This window comes from Haliaeetus leucocephalus, unplaced genomic scaffold, assembly GCF_000737465.1.
Source record: "Haliaeetus leucocephalus isolate CR32 unplaced genomic scaffold, Haliaeetus_leucocephalus-4.0 Scaffold195, whole genome shotgun sequence".
Classification (NCBI taxonomy): Eukaryota; Metazoa; Chordata; class Aves; order Accipitriformes; family Accipitridae; genus Haliaeetus; species Haliaeetus leucocephalus.
Window position 1 is genome coordinate 3,728,658 of NW_010972631.1, and position 25,093 is coordinate 3,753,750.

Consider the following 25,093-nt stretch of genomic DNA (forward strand, 5'->3'; position numbering starts at 1 on the left):
GTGCGGGGGCGCTGCCTGCCTTCCGCCGCTCGGGAGGCGCAGGGCGCGGCGCTGGGGCGGCGGGTCTGGCTTTCCGCGTCCTTAGCCTTAAACGGCGAGGGGGGGACAGGACGGGTTTGTGTCCCAGCGATCCCCCCCCCCCTTCCCTTCTTGGGCGAGTCGGACAAGCCTGAGTTACCGTGCAAATAAATGCTTCCTGAGAACGGTGGTTTATTTCTCTCGATCGCTCCTCACCCCCGCGGGGGACCCCGGTTTAACCGCGTGGGTCCCGGGGCGCGACTCGGGCCGCGGGGGAGCGTCTCCCCACCCCCCGAGGCCGGGCTTTTGCGTTGCCCGAGCCGCCAGCCGGGCTCCGGTGCCTCGGCGCCGAGCCCCTTCCCGCCCGTTTTCAGCCAGCTGGTCGCAACACCTCCGTTCTGAGGTAAACCTGTTCTCCCTTTGCCTCCCCAGCGAGGCGGACCCGCCGAGCTCGCCGCTGGACGTGTGGGTGGCCGCCGACCGTGTGGAAACGAGAGGCGGCGGCAGCTGCCGAGCGGCGGCCCTGCCGGCAGGGGTCAGCCTGGCCCCGTCCTCCTGCCGCGGCCTGCGCCGCCTCCCCGGCGACGGCCTGCACCTGCGCATGCGCCTGCGCCGCCCGCCGCCGAGCGCCGGTAAGGGTGGGGCGGGGCCGGCGCCGCCTCAGCGCTGGGCGGGAGGGGGGCAGGTTGGCCCGTTACTTAAAAAAAATAAAGGGAGCTTCGCTTAGGGTGGCCTCAGACCTTACTGGTTTAACTGGCGTGCAGACAGAGGATTTAAAGTGTCGATTCGGCAGCACACGCACGAAGAAAACTCCAAAGTAACTGGAGTTTTCGTGGTTTGCGTTGTGCGTGTGCTGTCGCTAACGGGCTCACTTTAGCTCTGAATCGAAGATTTGAACAGGAAATGATAGCATTTAATGAAATTGTCAGCTTTAAAGTGCGAAAAGTGGGGTAATGAAAGGGAAACGCGGTTGCTGAGCCAGTGCAGGAGTTTGAGAACTGCTCTCGGTTCCTACCCCGTGCTTTCCCGTGTTACTTCAGAACTGTTTGCTTTCCCTCCTGTTTCGTGCCGGGCTGTCGCGCTAAGGCTGTCACCGACCACTTAAAAGGATTGTGATTCTGTGTTGGGGCTTGTTCTCACAGCCTCAGTTTGCAGAGGTTAATGTTGCGGGTAACATCTGCAAAGTTATCTGCTTTATTTCCGTGATGCTAATTCAGGTCTAGGATGTGACTGCATAAATAGGAAGCATGGTGGTATAGCTGGTGCCTTCTTTCATTCTAGCACCCAAGCTCAATATGTTTAGACTCATTTAATAGGATGTGACACAGAAAAATATATTAAATAACACAAAATTGTCATTGTGTGGTTTTAAAGTAGAAATGACCGATAAACTATGTGATGTACAATAATGGTCTCAGCACCAGAAACACACTGGAATACTCTGTGGATTTTATGGTACACTGAGGTTGCTTCTGTACGTTAATCCGTAATTATGCATGTGCTCTGACAATTCAATTATACAAAAATTATTTAGTGTGTCTTATTAATGAGGCACGCTTCAAAAGATCAAAGGTGAAGTTTTAAAATTTACCTTTGAAAGTCGTACCTTTGAAAAATGAGTATGTGAACCAGATGGTAATTGACGTATATATTAACTTTAGTTAGCCTTAAATGTTTTATGTTAGTATGCAAAACTAGTTGTCTCTTATATGAAATTCTGGAACCTTTTAAAGTACTTTTCATTTGTGGTCGCAACCTAAATCTTAAATACTGAATGCCGATGCTGAGAATATACTTTGATTCTTAAGTTTGAGAAAGTGGGCAATGCAGAACATATTCATACATAGAGCTAGGCTTACAGTTTTACTTTTCTTCTACCTAATGTTATTTGATAATACCTGGAGGCTTTTATAGCTCCTTTTTTAATTTGGAAAAGTTGTCTGAGCTGGCTTTTGTGAGACCATTTTTGCTTTGCCGGCCTGCAGAGGGTATTGCTCACTATCTATTCCTCAAATGGAACCACAGTGCCTGGTATCTTACCTGCCTGAAAATTTAAAACTAGTTTGTTAGATTCTTACCTTTTTTTGGTTTGAGGTGTTTGGCAGGATATTTCTGTACACGTGACTGAAAGTGTTACACAGTTCTGAAGATCAATATGTTGTCTTCTATCTATAGACTTGGTTTTTACTTTGAGGGAAAGCCTGAAACCCCAGAAGAATTACGTGTTTTACTGTCAATCCTGTGGTGACATCATAGTAAAAGACCGGTGAGTACTGCAGTGTCTTGTGTTTATATCAATAAATGCCATAGTGATTCTTATTCATGTTATTTTGTGTACTTAGAGAGACAGCTAAAAGGTATTTATTTTGAAATTGATAGATGAGAACACTTTTGAAGCACTGCAGATGACTAAAAGCAAAATTACCTGAAACAGTTTTTCACTGTTTATTCATTTACTTCTTGATTTCATTCTGGCTGTAAAGTAGAAGTACCTTACAAAGGGAGTTTGGTGCATTGCCTGGGAAACTGGGAAATCTCGATTCTTTTCCTGCCTGTCTGCTATGCTTTGAGTGAGACATTTTCTTTTGTAGCTGGACTTCCCTATGTGTAAAATTTCTGCTTTGAGATCTGTGCTTTTTGTTCATACAGAATCTCTTTGCACTCATCATAATAGCTTCTGGATTTGCTGTACAAACAAAAAGCTGTAACATTTTGGCCTGGAAATATTGCAAATGTTCATAGTTTTCACTGATTTAAAAAATACTCAGTCTATTAGTAGCTGACATCTTTGCTGTGTTGAAGGGAATAAAACTGAAAATTTGAGCTTACGCTTCTTTCTTCCTCTGCACTTCAGGGATCCTCTTCAGTTCTGCTCAGTCTCTTTAAATTCCCTTCAGTCATCGTGCTGTAGTTGCAGAGTGGCTGCTCAGAATGGCGATGTTGACCACAGCTCCCTTCTATCTATTAAGCAAAGCCAACCTCCACATAGTTCAGGGATGCTGAATTTGGGAAACAGAGGAGCTGTTTCTTAGCTGTGTGACTTGGCCTTATCTCTGTTCCTTACAAAGTCTGCAGAGTGAATAAGAATTTTAATAAAAAGCTGCTGCATTTTCTGGCTCTTCTGATGAACAACTTTGACAGGTTCAGCTGGAGATATAAGAATTGTTAGAGATGCACATGCAGCATTTTACGATCTGCGTCACTCCTAATACTCAAAATGGTGATACAAATGTGGTATATTCTGTAAACTCCGGTTACTTTCTTGTCATACGTATGGATTTACTGCTGGCTTGAATGTAGCTGAATGAGGATTTCCTGGCTTTCTCTTCTGAAACGTCTCATCAGAAAGTCTAGTAATAGCTGTTATTTTGATACATTTGTAGAGTTGTGAAACTTCTAATTTCTAGTCAGTAACATCTGCTTTCAAAAGATATTGCACTTTTTTATATTTTCGTCTCTGAGAGGGTGCTTTCCTGAATTTCAGCACATCAAATTCATGTGCATAGGGTTTACATCTTTTGGTTCTGCATCCTATAATGTGACGCAGTCAGAATTTTTGAGAAAAGAAAAAGAAGGCGTGTTCATGGCTCTTTGCTTGGCATTTCTTCTTGCAGGGAACCTCTGAGCCCCTTGAATGTTATCACTAAAAAAACATTGATTAAGACAAGGGTAGTAGAGTGGAACTGCCAGTTTATCCACACCTTCTGTTCCAGCACTTCCAAAAGGAAGACAGTAGTGTAGTCAGTACTTTTAGCTACAGAATTTGTGTGTTGATTTCTCCAGGGAGAGTCTGTATGACAGTGGCAGCACAGGCAGTGGGGTTGAAGGGAACTTGCAGAACTGTGGAGAGGGAAATTATTAAAGGGTGAATTACTAGGAAAGGGTCTGTAATAAGAAAAAACTGAGATCTAGAAAATGATAGCTTTGAGAAGAAATTGAAATAAAAGGGATTTAGTTTAGATAAGGCTGTGGGGAAGACATAAGACTTTTCTAATATGTGAGAAGTTGCTGCAAAGAAGGTGGCAGTAGTCTTCAGCTGAAGCAAGAGGAATTTAGGTTAAAATGAAAAAAACAAATCCAAACCATTCTAAAGCTTATTTTTTACTGTTAGAGACTGCACAGGAAGCCATCATTTTAAAGACTAGATCAGAGAAGTATGTTAGGAATGGTTTAAATGTCAGTGATCCTTCCTTCATGCAAGAAAATGGACTCTACGTTTTCTGAAATGCCCTGTCTTAATCTGTTTCCTTCCATGACTCTGGTAGCTCTTCAGAGGTTAGGGTTATACTCTCTGATTCTTCTCCATTACCCTCACATTACCCGCATTAGAGGAAGTGATTAGATTTTTTTTTTTTTCTCTTCCATGATTTAAAAGCTGCAAAGAATTTGGGATACTTTCTTTTTTTTTTTTCTCTCCTTCCAGTTAGGCTAAGTGTAGCTTATATATAAAATAATTCTTTCAGGCTTTATTCCTGTCATGAAGAAGCTCTTAAAGGTTTGTAGTGGGTTGACCCTGGCTGGACACCTGGTGCCCACCCAAGCCACTTTATCACTCCCCCTCCTCAGCTGGTGAGGGGAGAGAAAATATAACAAAAGGCTTGTGGGTTGAGATAAGGGCAGGGAGAGATCACGCAACCAATTACCGTCACGGGCAAAACAGACCTGACTTGGGGAAATGGTTGAATTTATTACCAATCAAATCAGAGTAGGGTAACAAGAAATAAACCCAAATCTTAAAACACCTTCGCCCCACTCCTCCCTTCTTCCTGGGCTTAAGTTTACTCCCAAATTTCGCTACCTCCTCCCCCCCAGTGGCGCAGGGGGACAGGGAATGGGGGTTGCAGTCAGTTCATCACACCTTGTCCCTACCACTTCTTCCTCCTCAAGGGGAGGACTCCTCACTCTTCCCCTGCTCTAGCGTGGGGTCCCTCCCCCCATGGAGGGAGACAGTCCTCCACGAACTTCTCCAGCGTGGGTCCCTTCCCTGGGCTGCAGTCCTTCAGGCACAGACTGCTCCAGCGTAGGTCCCCCGCGGGGTCACAAGTCCTGCCAGAAAACCTGCTCCAGCGTGGGCTCCTCTCTCCACGGGGCCACAGGTCCTGCCAGGAGCCAGCTCCAGCGCGGGCTTCCCACGGGGTCACAGCCTCCTTTGGGCATCCCCCTGCTCCGGCATGGGGTCCTCTCTCCCCAGGCTGCAGGTGGAGATCTACTCCCCCGTGGACCTCCCTGGGCTGCAGCAGGGGGACAGCCTGCCTCACCATGGTCTTCATCACCACGGGCTGCAGGGGAATCTCTGCTCCGGCGCCTGGAGCACCTCCTGCCCTCCTTCTGCACTGACCTGGGGGTCTGCAGGGCTGGTTCTCTCACATCTTCTCACTCCTTTCTCTGGCTGCAGTTTCTGTTCAACAGCAACTTTCTCCCCTTCTTAAATCTGTTCTCCTAGAGGCACTACCACCGTCACTGATGGGCTCGGCCTTGGCCAGCGATGGGTCTGTCTTGGAACCGGCTGGCATTGGCTCTGTCGGACGTGGGGGAAGGTTCTAGCAGCTTCTCACAGAAGCCACCCCTGTAGCCCCCCCCCTGCCCCCGCTACCAAAACCTTGCCATGCAAACCCAATACAAGGCTGAATGTCGTGAAAAATAAATTTCATAAATTGACTATTAAGCAATAAACCTTTTCCTTAGTCCAAACATTAAGAACTTGTACTGCGAAAGTATTCTGTTGAAAAACCAATGGCAGGGGAAATCTTCTAATTACACATTTCCTACATAAATAGCTTTAAGCATGACAAATAACTGTCAAGCTGGGCTGTCCAAAATTTTTTTAGTAAGTAAATAAGGAAGTCTGCTGTTAAAGAAATTCAGTTGGATCTTTTTTCCTTCTCTTTTTCTCTGATGGAACAGAAGGGTTATATGTTTAAAAGTCTAACGTCCATTTTACTTCTAATTTTCAGAACTTTTAATACCTAGGATGATATTACCTTGTTCTTGGATATTAGTTAATAATGATGTTGGAGATTATTTTTCTTAGTCCAGTCTTATAAGGATCTCTATGGTCAAATACCTTAGCATGGAAGCTCACCTAAGAATTACATCCTTATGGCAGGACTCTTTTAGACTAGTGCCTAACTTCTGTCTTTTTAAAATTAAGTTAATTACGTAGGCTTCCTCTGTTTGGAGACAGAGAACTATCTCCAGAAGGAGAAAGTTTCTCTTAAAGGTCCCAGCCTAAAAGTCGTTTGTCGCTCTGTGACTGTGAAGGCAGCCTAGGTGTCTATCTGAAAAGTAGAAACTCAGTTGTTATTAGGAGTAAGTTTGGGGAGATAAGTCCCCCTGTTAGCTAGGTTTTATCACTGTATTTAGCAGCCTCAAGTTAGTCAGTACCCCTTTAAGTTTCTTTTTTGTTTGTTTGTTTTTCTGGAAAGCTACATTTTTATTAGTGTTACATTTTTCCAGTTCTAGTGATCGAGAATATGGCTTACCACCTATGAATGGCAAAAGCCTAAAATATAGTGGAAATGCTATATTTTCTGTATAGCTCAAAGTTAGAAGGAGTCTGTTTAGGAAATTCCTACAGGTTGAGCAACTGCTTTTGCTCCAGACTGTGAGTGTAAAGAAAGGGTAATGTAGTGAAACTGGACAGCATTAATCTGCAGTTTAGGGTAATCTCTGTCTTTTTTTCCACCTGTATGTAACACTTGAAAAAGCATTGCTGAGCAATACCAGCTTTTTGTTGCTGTAAAGAGCAATACATTGGAATGAAGACTTCTTTTTTTCAGTGTGAGTCCAGGCATTGGAACTAATTGTACAAGGCTGATGAATAATCAGTCATTAGGCCAACACCAGAATTAAAGTCCCCCCATGGCAGAACTGTGGTTGTATCTTGGGCAATATTTAAGACCACAGAGAGTGAAGATAGTGATGGGTAGTGGGGAGCGGTATTCTTAGTTATGGTAAAGCTGGGTCAGAGGACGAGTTATTCCAACTTTCATCTGCAGGTGGGGCAAGCACAGTTTAAAATGTATTGTCGATCTAGACAGAAGGAAGTTTTTATAAAAGATTTTACTTTCACCCACCCAACAGTTCAAAAGGCACAAGAAACTACAATGGGAAGAACTGGCATCTTCAGAAAAGAATAGTCTGTGAATTGCTAGAAAGGCAGGGTGTCTAACTGTTGGCTTAGCAGCTGTGTGTTTATTTGCAAAGTAGCACCGTAATCAAAGTTGTATTTGCAAGTAAGGAGTAGAATCAAGAAACTCTATGTAAAGGTTTCAGGCAACAGCAGAAGAAATAAGGGAATGAAAGGAAAGCATTCAAGGGAACTAGGCAAAGAGCAGAAAGCGTGGCTCTGTGACAAACAGTACATCTAGAAAACTCTTGCAGAGGTACACACTGTTAAAGCCATTGCCTGCTGTTTTGGTAAAGGGGCTGAATTTCTTGCCAGTGCAATAGTTTTCTAGAAAACACAGATTAAAGAAAGTGTAAATATGTGGACAGTATCCACCAATACTTCTACATTTTTGATAAAACCACATGTGGTGGCACCACAGAATGGCTATAGGAACTGTAGGCAGGAAAGTATTGACCACTCACCCACAATGACCAAGCTGGTATTTCTACAGCTACATGTATATATTCTAGCTTTAAGAGTATATCTTACAACTTAAAGCAGTGAATCCAAACCTTGGCTTATAAAATCCTCTGGCACTGTGTGTAACCAAAGAAAGGAAGTTAAAACCAACACTGACAATGAAAGCAGAGTCTGGTATTGCCTAGAGCAGCCTCCTTGGTCCATACAGCTGCCCAGGAGAAAGGGATTTGCGGGTTTTTTTGTATGTGACTTCTGAAAGTTAAATCTGAACCTAAATTAAGATTGCATTATCCTTTTTTTTTTTTACATGAAGAAATACTGTGGTATTTTTGTCAGGATTTAGCTTTTTCAAAGCCTTGTATCTGACTTTGAGGGGCTCAAAGGACATGCTCTCCCTTGTTGTGGCAGCAGTCTGTTTCTGTGGGTTTTATATCAACATTTGGTTCAAGGGAACTTTACAAGAAGTAATAATAAATATAATTGCAAAATGCCCATTGTTACGTTTTTCATGACTGGATAGAACTGTTTTATTTTTGCCATGTGATTCATTGCAAGAGAGGATTATGCCAAGTTCTGCCTTGTAATCATTGGAGATTCACCCTTGGGAAATGCTTCATCACAAACTTGGCAGGAAACACTCAGCTATTGCTTTCTCAGAATTCATCCAAAGAAAGTGCCTTTCTTTGAGAAAGTCAAGCACTTACTTTTGAGAAAATGCCATACTTCCCCCCTCTTTGTAAGGAGTATAAGCTCTCTTTCAGTGTCTTAGAAAAGAATATAATATATTGAAATATTTTTTTCTTCTACCCTCTTAGGAAATTTCTCAGAGTTCTTCCTCTACCAAGTGAAAACTGGAGTGCTTTAGTTGAAGAGTGGTGTTGTCACCCTAACCCCTTTGCCAGAAGCACTTTGCACCCTCAACATTGTGACTGTTTTCTTGGAGACACTTTTTTTCTGTTGAATTCAGGAAATGAATCACATGTGCTTGAATCTCCCATGTGCTGCTCAGAGACTGGTCACCATACTTCTCAGAATGGCTCCAACTTGGTAAAGTATTTTGTTTGAATAATTCTTAAGTGAATGTATTTGGACTTTTTTTGTTGTAAAACACTTTTTTGTCACTGGTTTATTTAACTTGTATGTATTACAGAGCTGTTTTGAAGGTCATAGGGAGTTGTTGATATTCAGTTGCACAGAAGCCAGAAAATACTCTAAGCTATGATTTACATTTTCTAAAGCATGCACCATGTCTTTGATATTGACCTAGATATGCAAGAAGAACTTCTTCCTATAAATTGAATTAGAAACTATTTAATTATGTGTTCTAAACCAAAATATTTCCTCCCCAAAATATCCTGAGTGAAGGACATCAATATTCAGTAAGATAATGACTGTAATGGGTTAGGTGTTTGTCAAAGGGTAGTGGAGCGAAGAGTGAGGAGGAAACGAATAACAATGCTTTTTCTTCTCAAACTGTGACCAGATGCATAACGATGAATTTGATCAAAGGAAGGTGTGATTTTTATTTTTTTTTTCTTTTTCTTTTAGCTGTAGAAAGACTTGGAAAAATTGGCATGTGTTTTGGGTTCAGATGTGGCTGTCTTACACTCTTAGAATATAGTAAGGACATTGAGTTTGTTTGACTGCTCTGTCTAGTGAAAGGGACTTGCCACCGCAAGTGATAACTCTTCACGTTGATGTTTCTGAGGTCTTCCAGGAGGGGATATATCCATCAGCTGGGTCTCTAGGAAGAAGGCTATCATTTGGCTTAGAAACATCCAAATTTGTTGTTGCCATGAAAAAAACATTTGTAGGGACACTGATATTTCAATGGTCAGGTAAAACCCATGAAGAAAGAAGATTCAGTGCTTTATTCATCTTGGAAATCTAGCACATACATAAAAGTTCAAGCAATAATCTTTTATTCTACGAGAAGAACAACCAGGAACTTAGTTCACCAAAGCCTACATTTCCATAAAGCCTTTTCTGTTAGTCTACTGCTTGCCTGTTTTTGTGCTGACAAAGGTTTGGCCTGCAGATACCATCTTTTCTTCCAATACCATGCATTAAACCTAATTACTGAAATCCTTCTACAATTATGGGAACCATTGCTGCCTTGGCAACTTGTGTCTTTAACAGCTGATGACCTGCTACCTACAGATTCCCAACATGAAACTTCTAATCTGTTGAGAAGTAACTCCAGAGATCCTGATTCCTGTCTGCTGCTGCTTATCATCATTAGGGATTTGTATTATCCCCAGTTAAATCACTGAGATTCTCGCAGTTAAATGGTGGCTGGTGCAGTACATCCAAGTAAGCCATCTGCTTGGGGAACAGTTCTGTCCTACGGTCGATATCTGCAAGTCTTGCAGCTGTGGTCCCTTTGGTTACTTGTTCCATTGTTCTTTGAAAAGCAGAATATGGGGAGGGGAAAATTAGAAGTGGTACCCTGAAAGGATATCAGCATGGGAGAAGCAGATTAATTTGGATTAACTCTGTGGCAATTGGAGTTATTTCTTCTAAGTATCCTTAAGAAGGAAGCTGAGCAGAAGATTCCAGATTTCCAAGAGGACAATGCTTTCTGTCAGAAGTCCCCGAAATGAATTATCTCGCATTTCAGTAGTCTCAAAAGAGAACAATGAGAACAAAGACGGGAAGATGCAGGGTGCATGGAGTTCACATTGCAGCCCAAAGACAGGGGAGCAGTGTGCCCAACACACTTCTTCAATCAAAGAGAATGTTTGCCAGAAAAGGGTTGGTTTTGAGGCAGAAACACAATAAAAGGATGTGGGACAAAGATGTTACTGAGATGTGGGTCAAACCAGGATAACAGCAGAACTTTTGAATGAGGGAGGAGGCTGTTTTCTGTCAGAGGCATACAATAGTAGTTTAGTATGATGAATTTTCATGTTTGCTTCCTTAAACTTGCACTGAAGTTGAGAATTCTTTCCTTGTTTGTGTCAAATCCCTCTTTCTACGTCTTTCACACTTGCAATGAAGTCTCATTTCTGTGTTTGCTTATTTCCAGCATCACTCGGTTGCCAAGCAAATGAGCAAAACTGTAAGATCCATCAGAAACTGGACTAATAAGGAAAAAAACCCTCATACTGAAACAGAAATTCTTCCATGAGTAATAGAAGGTTACAGGCAAGATAGATTGCTATTGGCATAAATGTTCTCGTTTCAGAGAATGTTGTTGCAGTCTGCCCCAGTATGAAAGTTCTTTTTTAATTGCATTGTAGTTCTTTGGAAAGTGTTTTCCTCTGACGAAAATAGTAGTAGGAATGTACCAGAGATGCTTAAACAATCTTTCCTAGCCTCCAGTGGGACCACGACAGCATCCGTCCGTTGCAAACGTATTTTGCACATCTATTAGTCTTCCAGTGTAACATAGTTTTTAAATGTCACATGGTCTTGCAGCATCCTAATAGTATCTCTTGGGGAAAATATTTTCCCTGACACCATATCAGGGATCCTTAGGAACAGAAACAGAAAATACTAGGCTGGTGATCCACATCCATTTGCAGATTGCCAGCAGCTGCAAGTTGTCAAATAGATATATTGATTTAATTAGTCTAGCTAAAACTATCACTTTTTCTGTTGAAGCATGATACAACGAGTTACTGGTGTTTTTTAGGTCCTGTACTGCACAGTTCTCAGCTAGCACCTGTAACTGTAGTCAGAAAAAAACATTCAAGTTGTAGCTTTCAAGGAAGGACTGTATATTATATATTTGTACTGTGCAATACTTGTACCAACCTCAAATGCTGGTTTTCACAAAACCCTGTCTACTTATCCTTGCTCTTCATGTTAAGCAAGTAATTTTACTGTGTATGTTTGAGAGGAGTAGCAAGGTAGGAATTGGGAAAGGGGATAACTGCGTATATATGAACCAGATGTTTTTTCTGAGCTCCATAACAAGGGGGCTGTACTTCCAACATAGTCAGCTCTCTGAAGCTTTAACAGAGGCTGTCAGGCTCTCCCGGGGACACAAACTCCTGGTTTGTGAGGAACAAGCAGGACTTTGTGATCATAAGTTCAGGTGCCACGTGGGACACTTCCTGTTTTTTGTGGAGCTAGAGTGGTCCTTTCTGTTCATTTTATTATTTGTGTGGTACAGATCAGAGAGCTCTATTAGGTATTTCCAGCATCAAATCCATCAGTTCTGTCTGAGGTATAGCTTTGAGAAAGACATCCAGTATTGATTTAATACTTCAAATGATGGAAGCTTTATCACATTGCTTGGTAAGCTGTTTCAGTGGTTAATCATCCTGACTCTTTGCTGGCTTCTTATTAAATTAAGCATACTAAGAATTGCAACTCTGTATCTCTTTTTATCTCTAAGGTGTATTTATTTTTTAGAAATTATTTTTGTAGCAGTTTTCCAAACCATTTTCCAAATTTTTAACATACTTTATAGATCCATTTTTGCAGTAATCATCTCACTATAATTCTGAAGATGTTATATTTTTCTGTTTATCTGTATCAACTGTTCAGTTGTTCATGCATTCAGAGATCATATTTGCCCTTTCTTTTGCGGCATCTCATTAGTAACTCTGGTTTGGTTAGCTACCATCATCTAAATTCTTTTGATTTTTTTCTGTCTTCCACTATGTATTCCTTTATTTTATCTTCACTAGCTTTGTTGTTCCTGAATATATGACCTGGCATTTGGCTATATTTTAGTGCAGATTGTTAGGCCAAGCACAACCTACTTAATGATCCAGACTACTGTGTACAACTCCTCTGTCTCCCTTTTTTACCCTTTCTCTATCATTGAAGCAGGAAGTACACTTTTCCACAGAGTAACTGAAGAAATTGGCCCAGCGTGTCTGTTTGACTTGTCTATAATCTCTTTCATCACCGGTCTAACCACATGTCCTTCAAGGTACCTGAATTAGAATAAATCAATTAACAAAGCATTATTCAATTTTTGATTAGGATAATTGTGCTTGGAAATCTGCATCTGAAGACAACTGTAATGGACATACATCAGAACTTATCTGTGTAAGATGAAAAGTGTACCTGACATAGCTAGGGCCATTGGATTTACTTCATGCTGATGGTTTTTTTGTTTGGTTTTTTTTCTAATAATTTTGTGATGTGATAGGCTACAGAGCACCACTTTTTGTTCTGGACATCAGTCCAACACATCATCATCATACATTTTAAAATTTGTACACTAAGGAGTATGATAGTGGTGGTGAAGAAAAAATAGGCTCCCTGAAGAGTGCATGTGTGTTCACTCTAGTTGGAATCCATGGAAATTGTTGCCATCTGTTACAAAGGTTACGGAAAACGATAAATTTGGAGTTTTTTCCCCTCAACTAGTTTAATTTATGCTAAATTTAGATATTATTTTTGTAGGCATGTGCTGCAATATGATTTCTCAAGTTAATAGTCACTTGTTTGGACTTACAAACCAAGCCAATAAAACCATAGCTGTTTAATTACACGTGGGTATTTTTATGCACAGTATACTGTGTGAATAATTATAAAGGTGATTATACAAAGACCACTTGTAAAAATCCAATTTAGGTGTCTTCTCATTATGTTCTTAGGATTTCCAGCTCCAGAAGGGTTTATTAACTCGGGAGTGTCATTGTGGTTCTATATACATACTGCTTCCAGACCAGAGCTATGCTGTGCTACACCCAGGTTAATAAGCCCACACAGAACCAGTTACGGAGTTTAGACTTTGGAATAAAGTAGGAGTTGTGCTTACTTGTATCTTTATACTGATACTGAATTTAAATATTAACACTGGAATTAGCAGGAGTGTTACTAGGGCAGATCATAGGTTCATCCAGAAATGAGATCTTTTTCAATGGGCAGTAATGGATGCATAAGAGTAAGGCAAGTATTGAGTGATGTTTTGGCCAGTGTAGAGACTTCTTGAACTAGATGATGTTGTCCACATTTTTTGTTTTTAATATGCCCTTGATGAACATTGCTTCCCCTGAATTTCTGAAGACTTTTTGAACTTAGGTATACTTTTAATATGAAAAATACTTTCCTATACTAAGTACCAAACTATATTATGCATTGTGTGACAAATACCTTCCTTTTCTTTGATACAAACCAGGTTATATTTTCATAGCATGAGCTATGAGAGTAAATGTTTTTTTCCTCTTCAGCTTTTCCTAAGCATTTGTGATTTTCTAGATCTCAGTGATACCCATTTTCTGTCTTTTCATGCTCTCTTCCATTACATGTGTTTTCTTGCCACATATGGAAACTGTTCTGCACCTCTCACAATTATTCTTTGTCAGTACCTTTTCCATTTTGGCTTGAATTGAGGGAGAGGGGTTGTTCAAGAACAGAATCCACCGCACCTTTCTGGAATGTTGTGCTATGTTGTGTTCTTCAGCTGTTTCCTAGTAATTCAAAATACTCTGTGGACATTTTCTGGTCTCTGCTGAACATTGAACTGGTATTCCTATAAAACTGTCCACAGCAGCTAGAACATTTTACTGAGTGATGGTAGTCACACTGCAGCATAATATTTTATGTATATATTTTGGAATACTTCTTTTCATGTGCATTATTTTGCCCTTATCAAAATCGAATTTACCTTGTCATTTTATCATCCAGTCACTCAATATTACGAGAATCTCCTGTTAGCTATTACAGGTTGTGCTGTGTGGTCAGTATATATTGCCAGATTCTAAAACTAGTATGAAATTTGCAAGCAAGTGGAAGTGTAGAAAGCTGAAATAGTGAATGTGAATCTGTATGTATGTAAATGTAAAGAGAACAGAAACAAGTACAAAGTTCACTATCTACTCTGGAGAGTATGTTAAAATTATACATTCCTTTTTCAGAATAACTGAGTGACATTTAAATGACATTTCTTTGTCCTACAGAAATCAAAGGAAAACACCAGAGTAATTTGTAAGCGCTGCAAGACAATGCTGGGAGAAACAGTATCATCAGGTATGGGATGTACAAACCAAACTAGACTTCACTGCATCAGCCATTGAGCACTGGAGGTTAAAAACACTGGAGGAAAGCACTTTATCACTAAGGTGCAGGGCTGATTCCTGTGTGTTTGTCTCATTGCCTTCTGGAACAGATGAGGTTATTGCTTCCACTGTTAGACCTTGAAAGTGACTTAGGAAAAAGATTTTCTCCATCCTTGTTTCTGTGGCATATTTGGCTAATTCCAAAGCTTTGGAAGATTCAGTGCATGATTCCAGTTTACTAGGAATCCCAGTAAAAAAGGAGACCTGAGAAATTACAGGTTGTTTATTTTGCCGGCAGTCCTACAGAATAACGGAAAGGTTAATTCAGAACTTGATCAACACAGAACTAGAAGCTAAAGACATGATTGCTAACAGCCAGCCTGGTTTCATGGAAAGGAAGCCTTGTCAAAGAAACCGGTTATCTCTCATCATCATCCAATGATGAGATGATGAGATTATTGGTTTAAAAGCTGTCATTATATTGAATCAGCAGGGTTTACCTGAAGTGGTGTAAAGATGAGTCTCTGGTGGTTTTTAAAATGCAGTTATTAACTGGAGAGAAGGAATAAGACTGTTACTAGCAGGGTTCATTCTTTCATTCTCCCTCTACTCCACTGCATCAGTCAGTGTGAGCCTGGCTTAGTTCAGAGATCTGGAGAATATAAAAACTTCTCAGAAAATGCAAAGCCTGGGTAAGAAATAAGTCATGAGGAGACACAAGACAGAAGGTCTTCTGTTACAGAAGGTTCTGATCGTCCTGTACAGGGATCTGAACAGTACAGCCTTTAATAAAACCAAATTTAAGTTAAGGTGTTTGAAAGCCCACAAAGCAGGTTGTGACTTCAGGAAAGCAGTGGTTGGAAAAGAGCTTCACAGATCATAATGAATAATGGATTCCTTAATCTAAGCCTTCAGATGGTTGTAGCAACCAGTAATTGATGTGATCACTTGGTTTGGGAAAAGGCAAATACTGTGTAGATGTGCAGGGATTTGGTCTGGGCTCTGTATGTGGCTGAAGTTAGATAGCATGTCCATTGTTTTGACCATGTTTCTTCAGTACTGTAGGAAATTTATGTAGCGTTCAAAGAACAGTCAAAAAAACTAGCCAGAGATGTATGGTGTAAGTCTCGACAGAGCCATCTCTGTGAAAGAGACTAGAGAGCAGACAGACTTGACTGTCATGCTTTGCTGCTTCCTCATGAGCAGATAGCAGTGCCTTGAAGATAAGGCTGGATTAGAGTAGTGTAGCTGTGGAGGCCAGATTTGGCTTTGAAATTCCCCTGTCAGCTATTCCTTCCCCCAACTCTATCCCCATATACTCATATGATTTTTTTCTTGGGAAATCCCACCTTCTGTCTTTGTGCAAGTAAACATCTTAATTCCCAGTGCCCTTGCAGCAGTAGCACCAATTCCTTACTCAGGATAACAGCTGGGGAGCTGGAATGACTGAACTGGCTTCTTTTCCTCCTGTTTCTGAGGACTAGGCACAGCATGGAGCAGACTAAATTTAAACTTAGAGGTAAAATATAATTTCCTAACAGTGAGGATAATTTTAAAAGTGTAGTACTTATCTGGAGAAGGGGTGGGATTACCAAGCCTTTGGAATCTTTAAAACAGATTGTCTTCCTGAAATGCTTGCTTTCATCCAGTTTTAATGGTGTGTGTGGACCGAGATCAGATGAGACAATCCCTTCCACCCTTAAAATTTATGGAACTGATGAATCTTTACTGTTGTTCACATGCTAAGGCTTAGTGCAATTAATTTATTACTCTATACACTTAACCTGTTTTGCTGGCCCTCTGGTTAGGCTGTGTTTGTAGCATACACCCAGAGTTTCAATATGATCATCTTTGACCTGACTTTATTGATGGGGATTAAATTCTGTACTCAAACACTTCCATTTAGTGTTAAAGGCTGTCTTAGTGGAATAGTTTTGGGGAACAGTTACATTGAAACTCGGAATGTATGCAGTATTAGTGTTGAGTTAGTGCGATGTTTGGAAAGAAGTTCTATTCTGCTCTTTGAGCAAAGAAGAAAATTATTCCCCTGTGTGTGCTGTTATTAAAACTGTCTCTTGTGATTCACTGCAGCATTACTGAGCAGCAGAGGGTACTAAAATACTTATGTAAGCTATGCTGATCTCAGTGCTTTAGGAAAGTTCTTTCAATTCATCTTTCAGGTTTGGCTTGAGCTCTTGCTTGCTTTGTTTCAAGTTGATTGTTCCCAGCGTTAAACAAGGATCAATGTGAATGACAAATTGCTGATCATGTAATTAGCTCAGAGCAGTTTTCTTCCGCTAGTGTATGTTTTCTGTTATTGGTTGCTTTTCCTCCCACAACCCAAAGCAGAATTTGACCATCTGCTGCACCTCTTAATTGAGTGCTGAACAAAAGTTTAATGAGTATAGTGATATGGTGACTCACAGTCTACTCTTAACAAGTCGGTTGTTCTGTTGTACTTGAAAAATGTTTTTGTCCATTTTAGATACCATTAAATATTATGTCACCGAAGTGATTATTCGACCATCTGAGGGAAGTTTCAGCCCAACACCAAGGTAACAAATAAAAATTAAAAAAAAAATCAGATAATTTGCTCAGGTTTATGTTTTACAAAGGATGCTAGAAATGCACTAATATTTTAGTTTCTTGAATAATTACATATAATAACAAAGCATTATCAAATTTTATGTAATCATCACAGAATTAAGCATTGTAAAGTTAATGTAATCTGAATTCACTTGTACAATTTTGTTCGCTTGTCTTTGTGTGTGTTTGTGTGTGACACAGGAGAGAGATTGTGTATAATTTGTCGCAGTGTCTCACTATTCAGGTGATAAGCCAAAATACAATACTTAGTTATTTTGAACTATGTTTGCATGATGTCTGGTGACTAATTATGGAAATGGAAGGTTACGTTATGTAAAGTTAAATTAAGTAACACTTGAAATGTTTATTTGGAAGTGAGATTTTTGAATTTTCAAGTAATTCAGTTCAAAGTTAAGACTAAGATGAAACAGAACTTGATCTAGCGATCTTGTATCATGTACTATGCATTAGTCACAGTTCTTTGTTTTTGTGAATTGTATTTGAAATATGTGCATCTTTCTGAACTTTGTGTTCATATATGTATAGGGAAAAGCTTTTATTCAACATTTGACATTTGGTGTTGGTCAAAATAAAAGATGTGAAGCAATTTAGACTGCTGATCTATTAAAAAATTCCTGTTGCAGGAAATAGAAAGTCCTCTGAGAGGGAGAGAAAGATAAAGAAGCCCCATCTCTCAATGAAAAGTGATTGTAAGGTGTAGTGGAATTGACAGTATGGAGATACTCATATACTGCATCAATATGAATGACTTAGCCCATGTAGTTGTTACAAAAACATAACGTGGTTAATTCTTCAACAGGTCTCAGTTTCTACAGAGCATGGTTGCTCAGTGTCTTGTGGAATTGTCCTCTGCTAAAACCACCTTTAGATTCACCGTAAAAGGGGATAATGGAAAAATCTATATTCTGGTAAGGTTTTTTTTTTAATCTTTATCTTGCTGAGAAAGTTTAACCTATGAATTCCAGCTCCTAAAATGTATTATTTATGCTGTTCATGATTGTATGTTTAAAGAAAATGAACAAGTCCAAATTCTTGAAGTAGTTCTGAAGAGTTCTGTTCAAGTAAGAAATTTCCCCATTTTTTTAATCTAAGTAGGTGTACATATAGAAATTTTCTCTATTAATATAGTAATGTAAGTACTACATATGCACCACAAGCAGCACAGAAATAACACTGGTTTGTATTCAGAAAATATGGAAAGCTTAAGTTTTGACTTTGTAATATATCTCATCTTGCTCCAATGCTTCTTATCTTTAATCACCAGAAGTTCATAAAATTGTATAGCATCTTTCACAAATACTGTCTTAAGTCAGCAGAGACTACTAATGTAGTCAGTACATTGCATTGCAAAGTGAAGTGCAAACAAAAATAAAATTGCCTATTATACTTAATGTTCTAATGCTGTTAAACTTGGTTAAGCTTGATTTTTAAGTAGTGACAGCTAAATTCCTCAAACTTTTAAGATGGATAGGAGTTTGGGTCTGGAATTATCTTAATACTAGACACTTGGTATAACCAGGGATGTTTTCTTTTATTCATGAACTAAATAGAGGCACAGAATTTGTAATTTTGCAGTTTTGTATGAGTAATTCATAGACAGAAAGATAAAGAAATACATGACTGTAGATTCCTGCCCTGGATAAACTTATAGATGCACTTTGTTGATGTAGGCAATCTAGTTAAATGTTTTATATGTACATTGTCCAAGTTCTGTAATTTCCGAACATCCAGATTCTAAGGTAAGTGTATATCTGTTGCTTTTAAATAAATTTTAGTGCCAAGGTAACATTATGCAACCACTGAGAAATACTTTTGTGATCATAAAATAAGGTCTCATGAGCAGACCCATAATTGTCACTATGTATAATCTAATTGAGTCATTAAAAATGGTTGTGATTTTTTTTCCTTGTAGCTTATGTGTTTCCAAGTTACCTAATATTCTGATGCTTAAGTCTAGTAGCTTATATAGAACGAACTGGTTATTTTCTAACAGAAGAATCACCTCATTTAGCAGATTGCCATCACTCTTAGCTCTGAGTTGTGTTTTTGCCAATGTATCAATTAGAGGAGCAGGCTGAATTAGCATAGGTGCTGGCATCCCTTCCTTTTTATTAGTGAGTTATTAGTATTTTTTTGTGTGTGTGTTTAACATCAGAAAGCCCTTACTCATGTCCAGGGTGAGGTTCTAGGTACTGTATAGACACCAGCAGGTGTTCTGGAGTCATGGGTTAAGTCTTAGGACTCAGAGGCATTGTGGACACAAGTGTAATGTAAGCACTGTTTATATTAATGATTGCAAACAGCTAAACGGTAAAAAAATGTAGGTGCCTGAGGCTGTGAGTACACAGCCAAGTTAGACAAGTGGTCTCATAACTGATGCATCATGGACCAGCTGTCCCACTTGTTTGTTTTGACAATGAGCCAAAGATTCTTATTCACAGTATTTGTGCTTACGTACGTGAATGCACACAGCTTAGGCTATGTATGTGATAATTAAGGTCTCACACAAGTCTTTTTAATTTTTTTTTTAAACCACAAATACCACGTATACTCATTTTCCTTATCTTCTCTGCATGTATCACTTAACATTACCAGTTATGTTATTTGTGGATATCATAGTATGAGTTTCTCTTGTTTCAGTTGGTGATAACCAAGTTCCTGAAAGCTATATACTACTTATGTTTGGGTTTTTTAAAGGATAACAATAAATAAAAGTCTCTTTGTCTCAGGAAAAAAAAAAGTGACATATACAGATTTCCTTATTTGTCCTAACTGTATCTCTGCCCTCTTCACATTCTCTAAAAGATGAATCACTTGCCTCTGCTTTTTGCTCCACTGTTGAAGGGTTCCCTACCTTGAAGTTTCATGATTTACAAGCTAAGAATAAGATGAGGACAGCAAATGGATAGTGAGACAGGAGAACACAAGCAAAATGGTTGTCCTGGTTTCAGCTGGGATATAGTTAACTGTCTTCGTAGTAGCTGGTACAGTGCTGTGTTTTGAGTTCAGTATGTGAAGAATATTGATAACACTGATGTTTTCAGTTGTTGCTCAGTAGTGTTTAGACTAGAGTCAAGGATTTTTCAGCTTCTCAGGCCCAGCCAGGGCACCTGACCCAAACTGGCCAACAGTCTATTCCATACCATGTGACGTCCCATCTAGTTTAGGAACTGGGAAGGGGGGGACAGGGAATCACTGCTCGGGGACTGGCTGGGTGTCAGTCGGCGGGTGGTGAGCAATTGCCCTGCGCATCATTTGTACATTCCAATCCTTTTGTTACTACTGTTGTCATTTTATTAGTGTTATCATTATCATTATTAGTTTCTTCTTTTCTGTTCTATTAAACCGTTCTTATCTCAACCCAGGAGTTTTACTTCTTTTCCTGATTTTCTCCCCCATCCCACTGGATGGGGGGGGAGTGAGTGAGCAGCTGCGTGGTGCTTAGTTGCTGGCTGGGGTTAAACCACGACAATGGTACATCATTGGTCAGCATAGCAGCATCTTAATAGATGTCATTTTTTTGTGTACTATAAAAAAGGATAGGTTTGAAAGAGGTGAATAAGTAGCTTTGTGGATAGATAGAGGGAATTCATCCCATGGATGGAATCAACCTGATAAAACCCCAAAAGATGCAACTGTGATAATCAAAGGGTGTGTGGTAGAGTTTGGAGTGTTTGAATACTAACTCCAGTCTTTCAGTACTGAATGAGTGGGATTGGCTTTTTGGAGTGGGATTAGCTGTAAAGTGCTTTGAAAGTAAGGCAGCTTGTGTTTCAGGAGTGAGTGGAGAGGGAGTGGGAAAATATCCCAAGAAAATAATATGTAACAAAATGGGAGAGACCTGTCAATCAGATACTGATTCTTGGACCATGTCTTGGAGGCCATGAGCAGAACAAGTTTGCATTTGTCAAGGTTGGAGAGGGGAACGTTGCAGTGATCAAGATGTGAGATAACGAGTACCTTGTTGAGACTTAACTACCCAGCTCTCTTAGAGAGCTTTATTCTTTGTGAAGTGTGAGGAAACCACATCTTTATCTGAACAGTCTGAATGTGAGGACAAAGAAGCTGTAATGAAAGATGTTTGCATTACTGACCTATGTGATGACAAAAGTAATGGTAATGTCTGCAGTAACTAAGAATGAACTGGCAAGGAAGAACAACAGCTTTTTTTAGCCATGTTCAATTTGAATTGATGCCTAATTGTCCACAAATTGATGTTGAAGACACAGGTTGAGATTTTAGGAAACTGATCACAGAATGTAAATTGTAGTATTTCAGCTGTTTGGATCAAGTCCCGTGAAGTATAACTGAGATTTGTTGCAGCTTTTCTCCTAAGAAAACCTTTGAAGCCTATTGACAAGGTGATTTAAAAAACAAAATGAAACAAACCAAAAAAAACCACCAACAAAAAACCACTTTCTCCTGATGCTGTCATTTCAGAAAAGGTCATCAATCTGCACTATGAATGGATTCTAAACTTTATATATTTATCTTTCTGTAAAGGTTCTTTTCTTACTGGAGTTAATATGAAAGGGATTCGGTTGTGCAGGCTTTGCAGTACAAAGTGGTAGAGAGGAAGGAAAGATTGTACATTGTGAGTAACATAGTTGAAAGCACAGATCAAAATTTGAAGCTATGTTAGCTGGAAATAGCATGTATAAACTGCTTTGAGTCAATACACCAAGTCTTGGTGAGTGAGTATTCATTAAGACCAAAAGCAGGATCAAAAAATAATTCATGCATGAGGAAAAGAAGGAACTTACTGCCTAAAGAAGCAAATGTAGTTCAGAAGTTGATTTTCTCATGGGCAAATGTCCTTCCGCCCATAAAGATTCATTTGCTTTTTCTGTATTGTGTGCTAAATTATTAATACAGATCTGTTGCACTGCTGTTGAGACAAAGACATACTCTGAACAAGTGGTAGAACTTTATTGTCAGATGCCACATATCAACAATGGTGGTAGAAGGAGGTACTTTTCAGATGGACCATGTTGCAAATGAAATGGTTTGGTTGCTTTCTCTAAAGCAACTTGCAGAAGGGTTCTGAAAGGAGCAGACAGCTATTGCTGCACCATTCCCTAGACTAGTTTGAAGGATATTCCCCTTCTGAAAAGCATCACAGGAGGCTCCTTCACAGGCAAGTGTTAATAATTTCAAAAGGAAGGAACTCTGTTTAGTTAAGGCTAGGCGTGTTGGCAGTGGCCTGTGTGTATAGGACACTTTTCTTTTTCCCCCATTTTCTCCAACACCTCTTCCACACTTGGCTTAAAGCTCTGTGTGTAATGGTCCTAGCTAATGAAGTATATTTTGCAGTTTAGGCTATGAATGTGTACCGTGAGTTGCCAGAGCAAAACTGATGAACAGCCACTTGCTAAGCCAAGTGCTGTTGCTTGTCATCATTTATGTGCATATGCTAAAGTGATTCTCCTCCTCCCATCCCCTCCCAAGACATCTTTATCAATATATCTCATTCTTCCTTTATGAAGCTTCCATTGTAATGTTCTGAGCCTTGGGCTCTGATAAATTGTGACTGTCATATTCAATTATGGCATATAGTATGTGTCCTGTTAACGGTGGCTTTCTCTCTCCACAGGGGATATCATATGTCTGCTACCTAACATCATGTAACTTGTTTTACTTGAAGCTGATTAGGTCATGAGAAGCAGAAGATTACTCTCTAGTGAGCAGCACTACATAAATCCTGTTTTTCTATGATAAATATGTCATATATCAACATTTCATACAGGCTCAGGTCTTGTAAAAATTGATTTCCATTGGTAACTTGGATCACTTCACTATTGCAGGCTCTGAATAAAGACAAAGCCTGGCTTTTTTGTACAGTGCTTAGCTGGAAAGCCCTGGATCCGAGTTGGAACACTGATGCACAATCACACGGAGATTAAATAAGATCCATAATGTAATTCAAAAAGTTCAGATTTCTTAAAACTCTCCCTGGTAAATATTCCATGAATTGCTGTGAGCAAGTAGTTCTGAAGAACGCCAGTCCCATTATCAAATTCGATAAAGATTTATTTTCCAAGTAAGGTTCTGTTACAGCTGTTTATAAATCCCAGCCTTCCTTTTAGACCACATTAACTATTGTCTTTTTCCTTTCATGTCTTAGCTCCATCTAGTCATAACTATCACACTGTTTCTAAAAATCCTTAATTTTTGGCACTTCCCATGGGCAGTCTTTCAGTTCCCTGTCTTTAGCCCTCAGTTGTTCAACACCATATGCTCAACTAATTCCTAAAAAACTATGAAATTAGAGAAATAATCCATTTGGTACTGAAACAGATGACTTGGGACTGTTTCTTTTGTTACTATCAAAGGGAATGTACTGCAGCCACAAAAAGAGGCAGCTTCACAGAAATAATGATCTTAAGAGTGACTGTGATAAATCAGGCATCGGTTTATTGCATTAACCCGTTTTTCTCCACTAGAGGCTGTGCAGACTGTGTTGAATAATAAAATGTCAATTTCTGTCTGTTAACACTTTGTTAGAAACTTTGTAAGAATGTGGCTTTAGTATCAGCTGATTTAGGATCAGAGTAAAGGAACAAATTGAAACTGATGTAATCTACAGTAAAATAAATTATTTCTTCATTTATAGATATGGCTTTTAAATTCTGACACATTGCTGATGGAGTGTTTAGGAAGTTCCTCCTCCCACAGTGTTTTTACACTGTTTGGAGATATTTTCATGCCTAACTCTGGACCAGTGGGGACCTGGAATGCTGTCAAAGTCCTTTACCAGCCGTGCATTAAAAGCAGGAATAAGGAGTAAGTATAGCCTTTTCTGATTTCAGGTTCTGATCTTTGATATGTTTTGCATTTCAGGGCAGCAATATTTCTTTGAGGTTCTTTGGACAGTCCATTAACCTCTGAGATGTATTTCTTTGAAACTGCATACAATTAAATTTTTTTTTTAATTTTTTTTATTTTTTTTTTATTTTAAGCAGAATGCCAGAGGAATAGTATTTGGTTTCTGTTACAGCCAGAGAGAATCTGGTTGCTAAATTTTTGCACCATAATATTAAAATGTAGACCGAAGAGTTATGTTGTTTCTAGGGGCACATGTAGATAACTTAGGTATATGATACAAATAGAGTAATGTATTTTTACGTTTATGCATTTTTTTCCCTGTGTTAACTCACTGCACTTTTAGAGCCTGGTCATTTTTCCAGCTCTGTTGGCAGAAGCTGGAAGTATGGTGGTCCCAGGAACCTGATGGAGGGCCAGTGAGTTCTGTCCATACGGTCTCAGAACATGCTGCTCTGCAGCCATAGCTCCAAGTGATCTAATTCAGGGAGGAGGAAAAATTGAGGGAGATAAGGAGCATGGGCTGATTCCTGAATGATGCATAAGTTTAGCCAGATATCCCTCTTTGCCTTCAATTTCTGTGTTTTGTGTGAAAATCTGATCTCATCTGTCAAGTTATTTATGGGAGTAACCCTCTCTGCACTCCCACAGTAAAGAATTTGGACCTCTTTGGTACAGCTGAAACCAAGAGGGTAGAGGTGGGTAGTTACTGGTTTAGCAAATAATACCTGCCTGTTACAGCTTCAGTCTTTACCTTTTTTTGCCTTGAAAGTATGCTTTGTTTTGCAAGACAAAGAACTGTTCACAGGACTGGAATTTGTCTGTTTAAGCCAAGTTATCTTCAGTACTACAGGTGTTGTCTGGTGGGTCACAATAAATTAGTGTAATGATCATCTCTGTATAGACAGACAATGCATCTAACAGTGTCCCTGTTAAAAGATACTTGTGCATGTAGCCTAGCAGAATAATATGAATAATGCTGTATCAATATAGCATACTCTCAGCATATAGCATATCCTCAAAAGGAAAGTCCTTTCTAGATACGATTCAGAAGTTCATTGAGTTATCTAATTAGCCTCTCCATGTTTGA

The 25,093-nt window shown here is 39.6% G+C and overlaps 1 protein-coding gene across 1 annotated transcript in view; it reads left to right on the forward strand.

Annotated features, from left to right (window-relative positions):
- UBE3D (ubiquitin protein ligase E3D) overlaps positions 1 to 25,093 on the forward strand; it is an 87,222-nt gene that overhangs the window by 1,028 nt on the left and 61,101 nt on the right. The window contains exons 2-8 of the mRNA XM_010565816.1: positions 451 to 650; positions 2,194 to 2,284; positions 8,425 to 8,656; positions 14,476 to 14,545; positions 17,060 to 17,129; positions 17,981 to 18,089; positions 23,795 to 23,964. Coding sequence (XP_010564118.1) covers positions 451 to 650; positions 2,194 to 2,284; positions 8,425 to 8,656; positions 14,476 to 14,545; positions 17,060 to 17,129; positions 17,981 to 18,089; positions 23,795 to 23,964 — 942 coding nt within the window. The remainder of the gene's footprint in view (positions 1 to 450; positions 651 to 2,193; positions 2,285 to 8,424; positions 8,657 to 14,475; positions 14,546 to 17,059; positions 17,130 to 17,980; positions 18,090 to 23,794; positions 23,965 to 25,093) is intronic.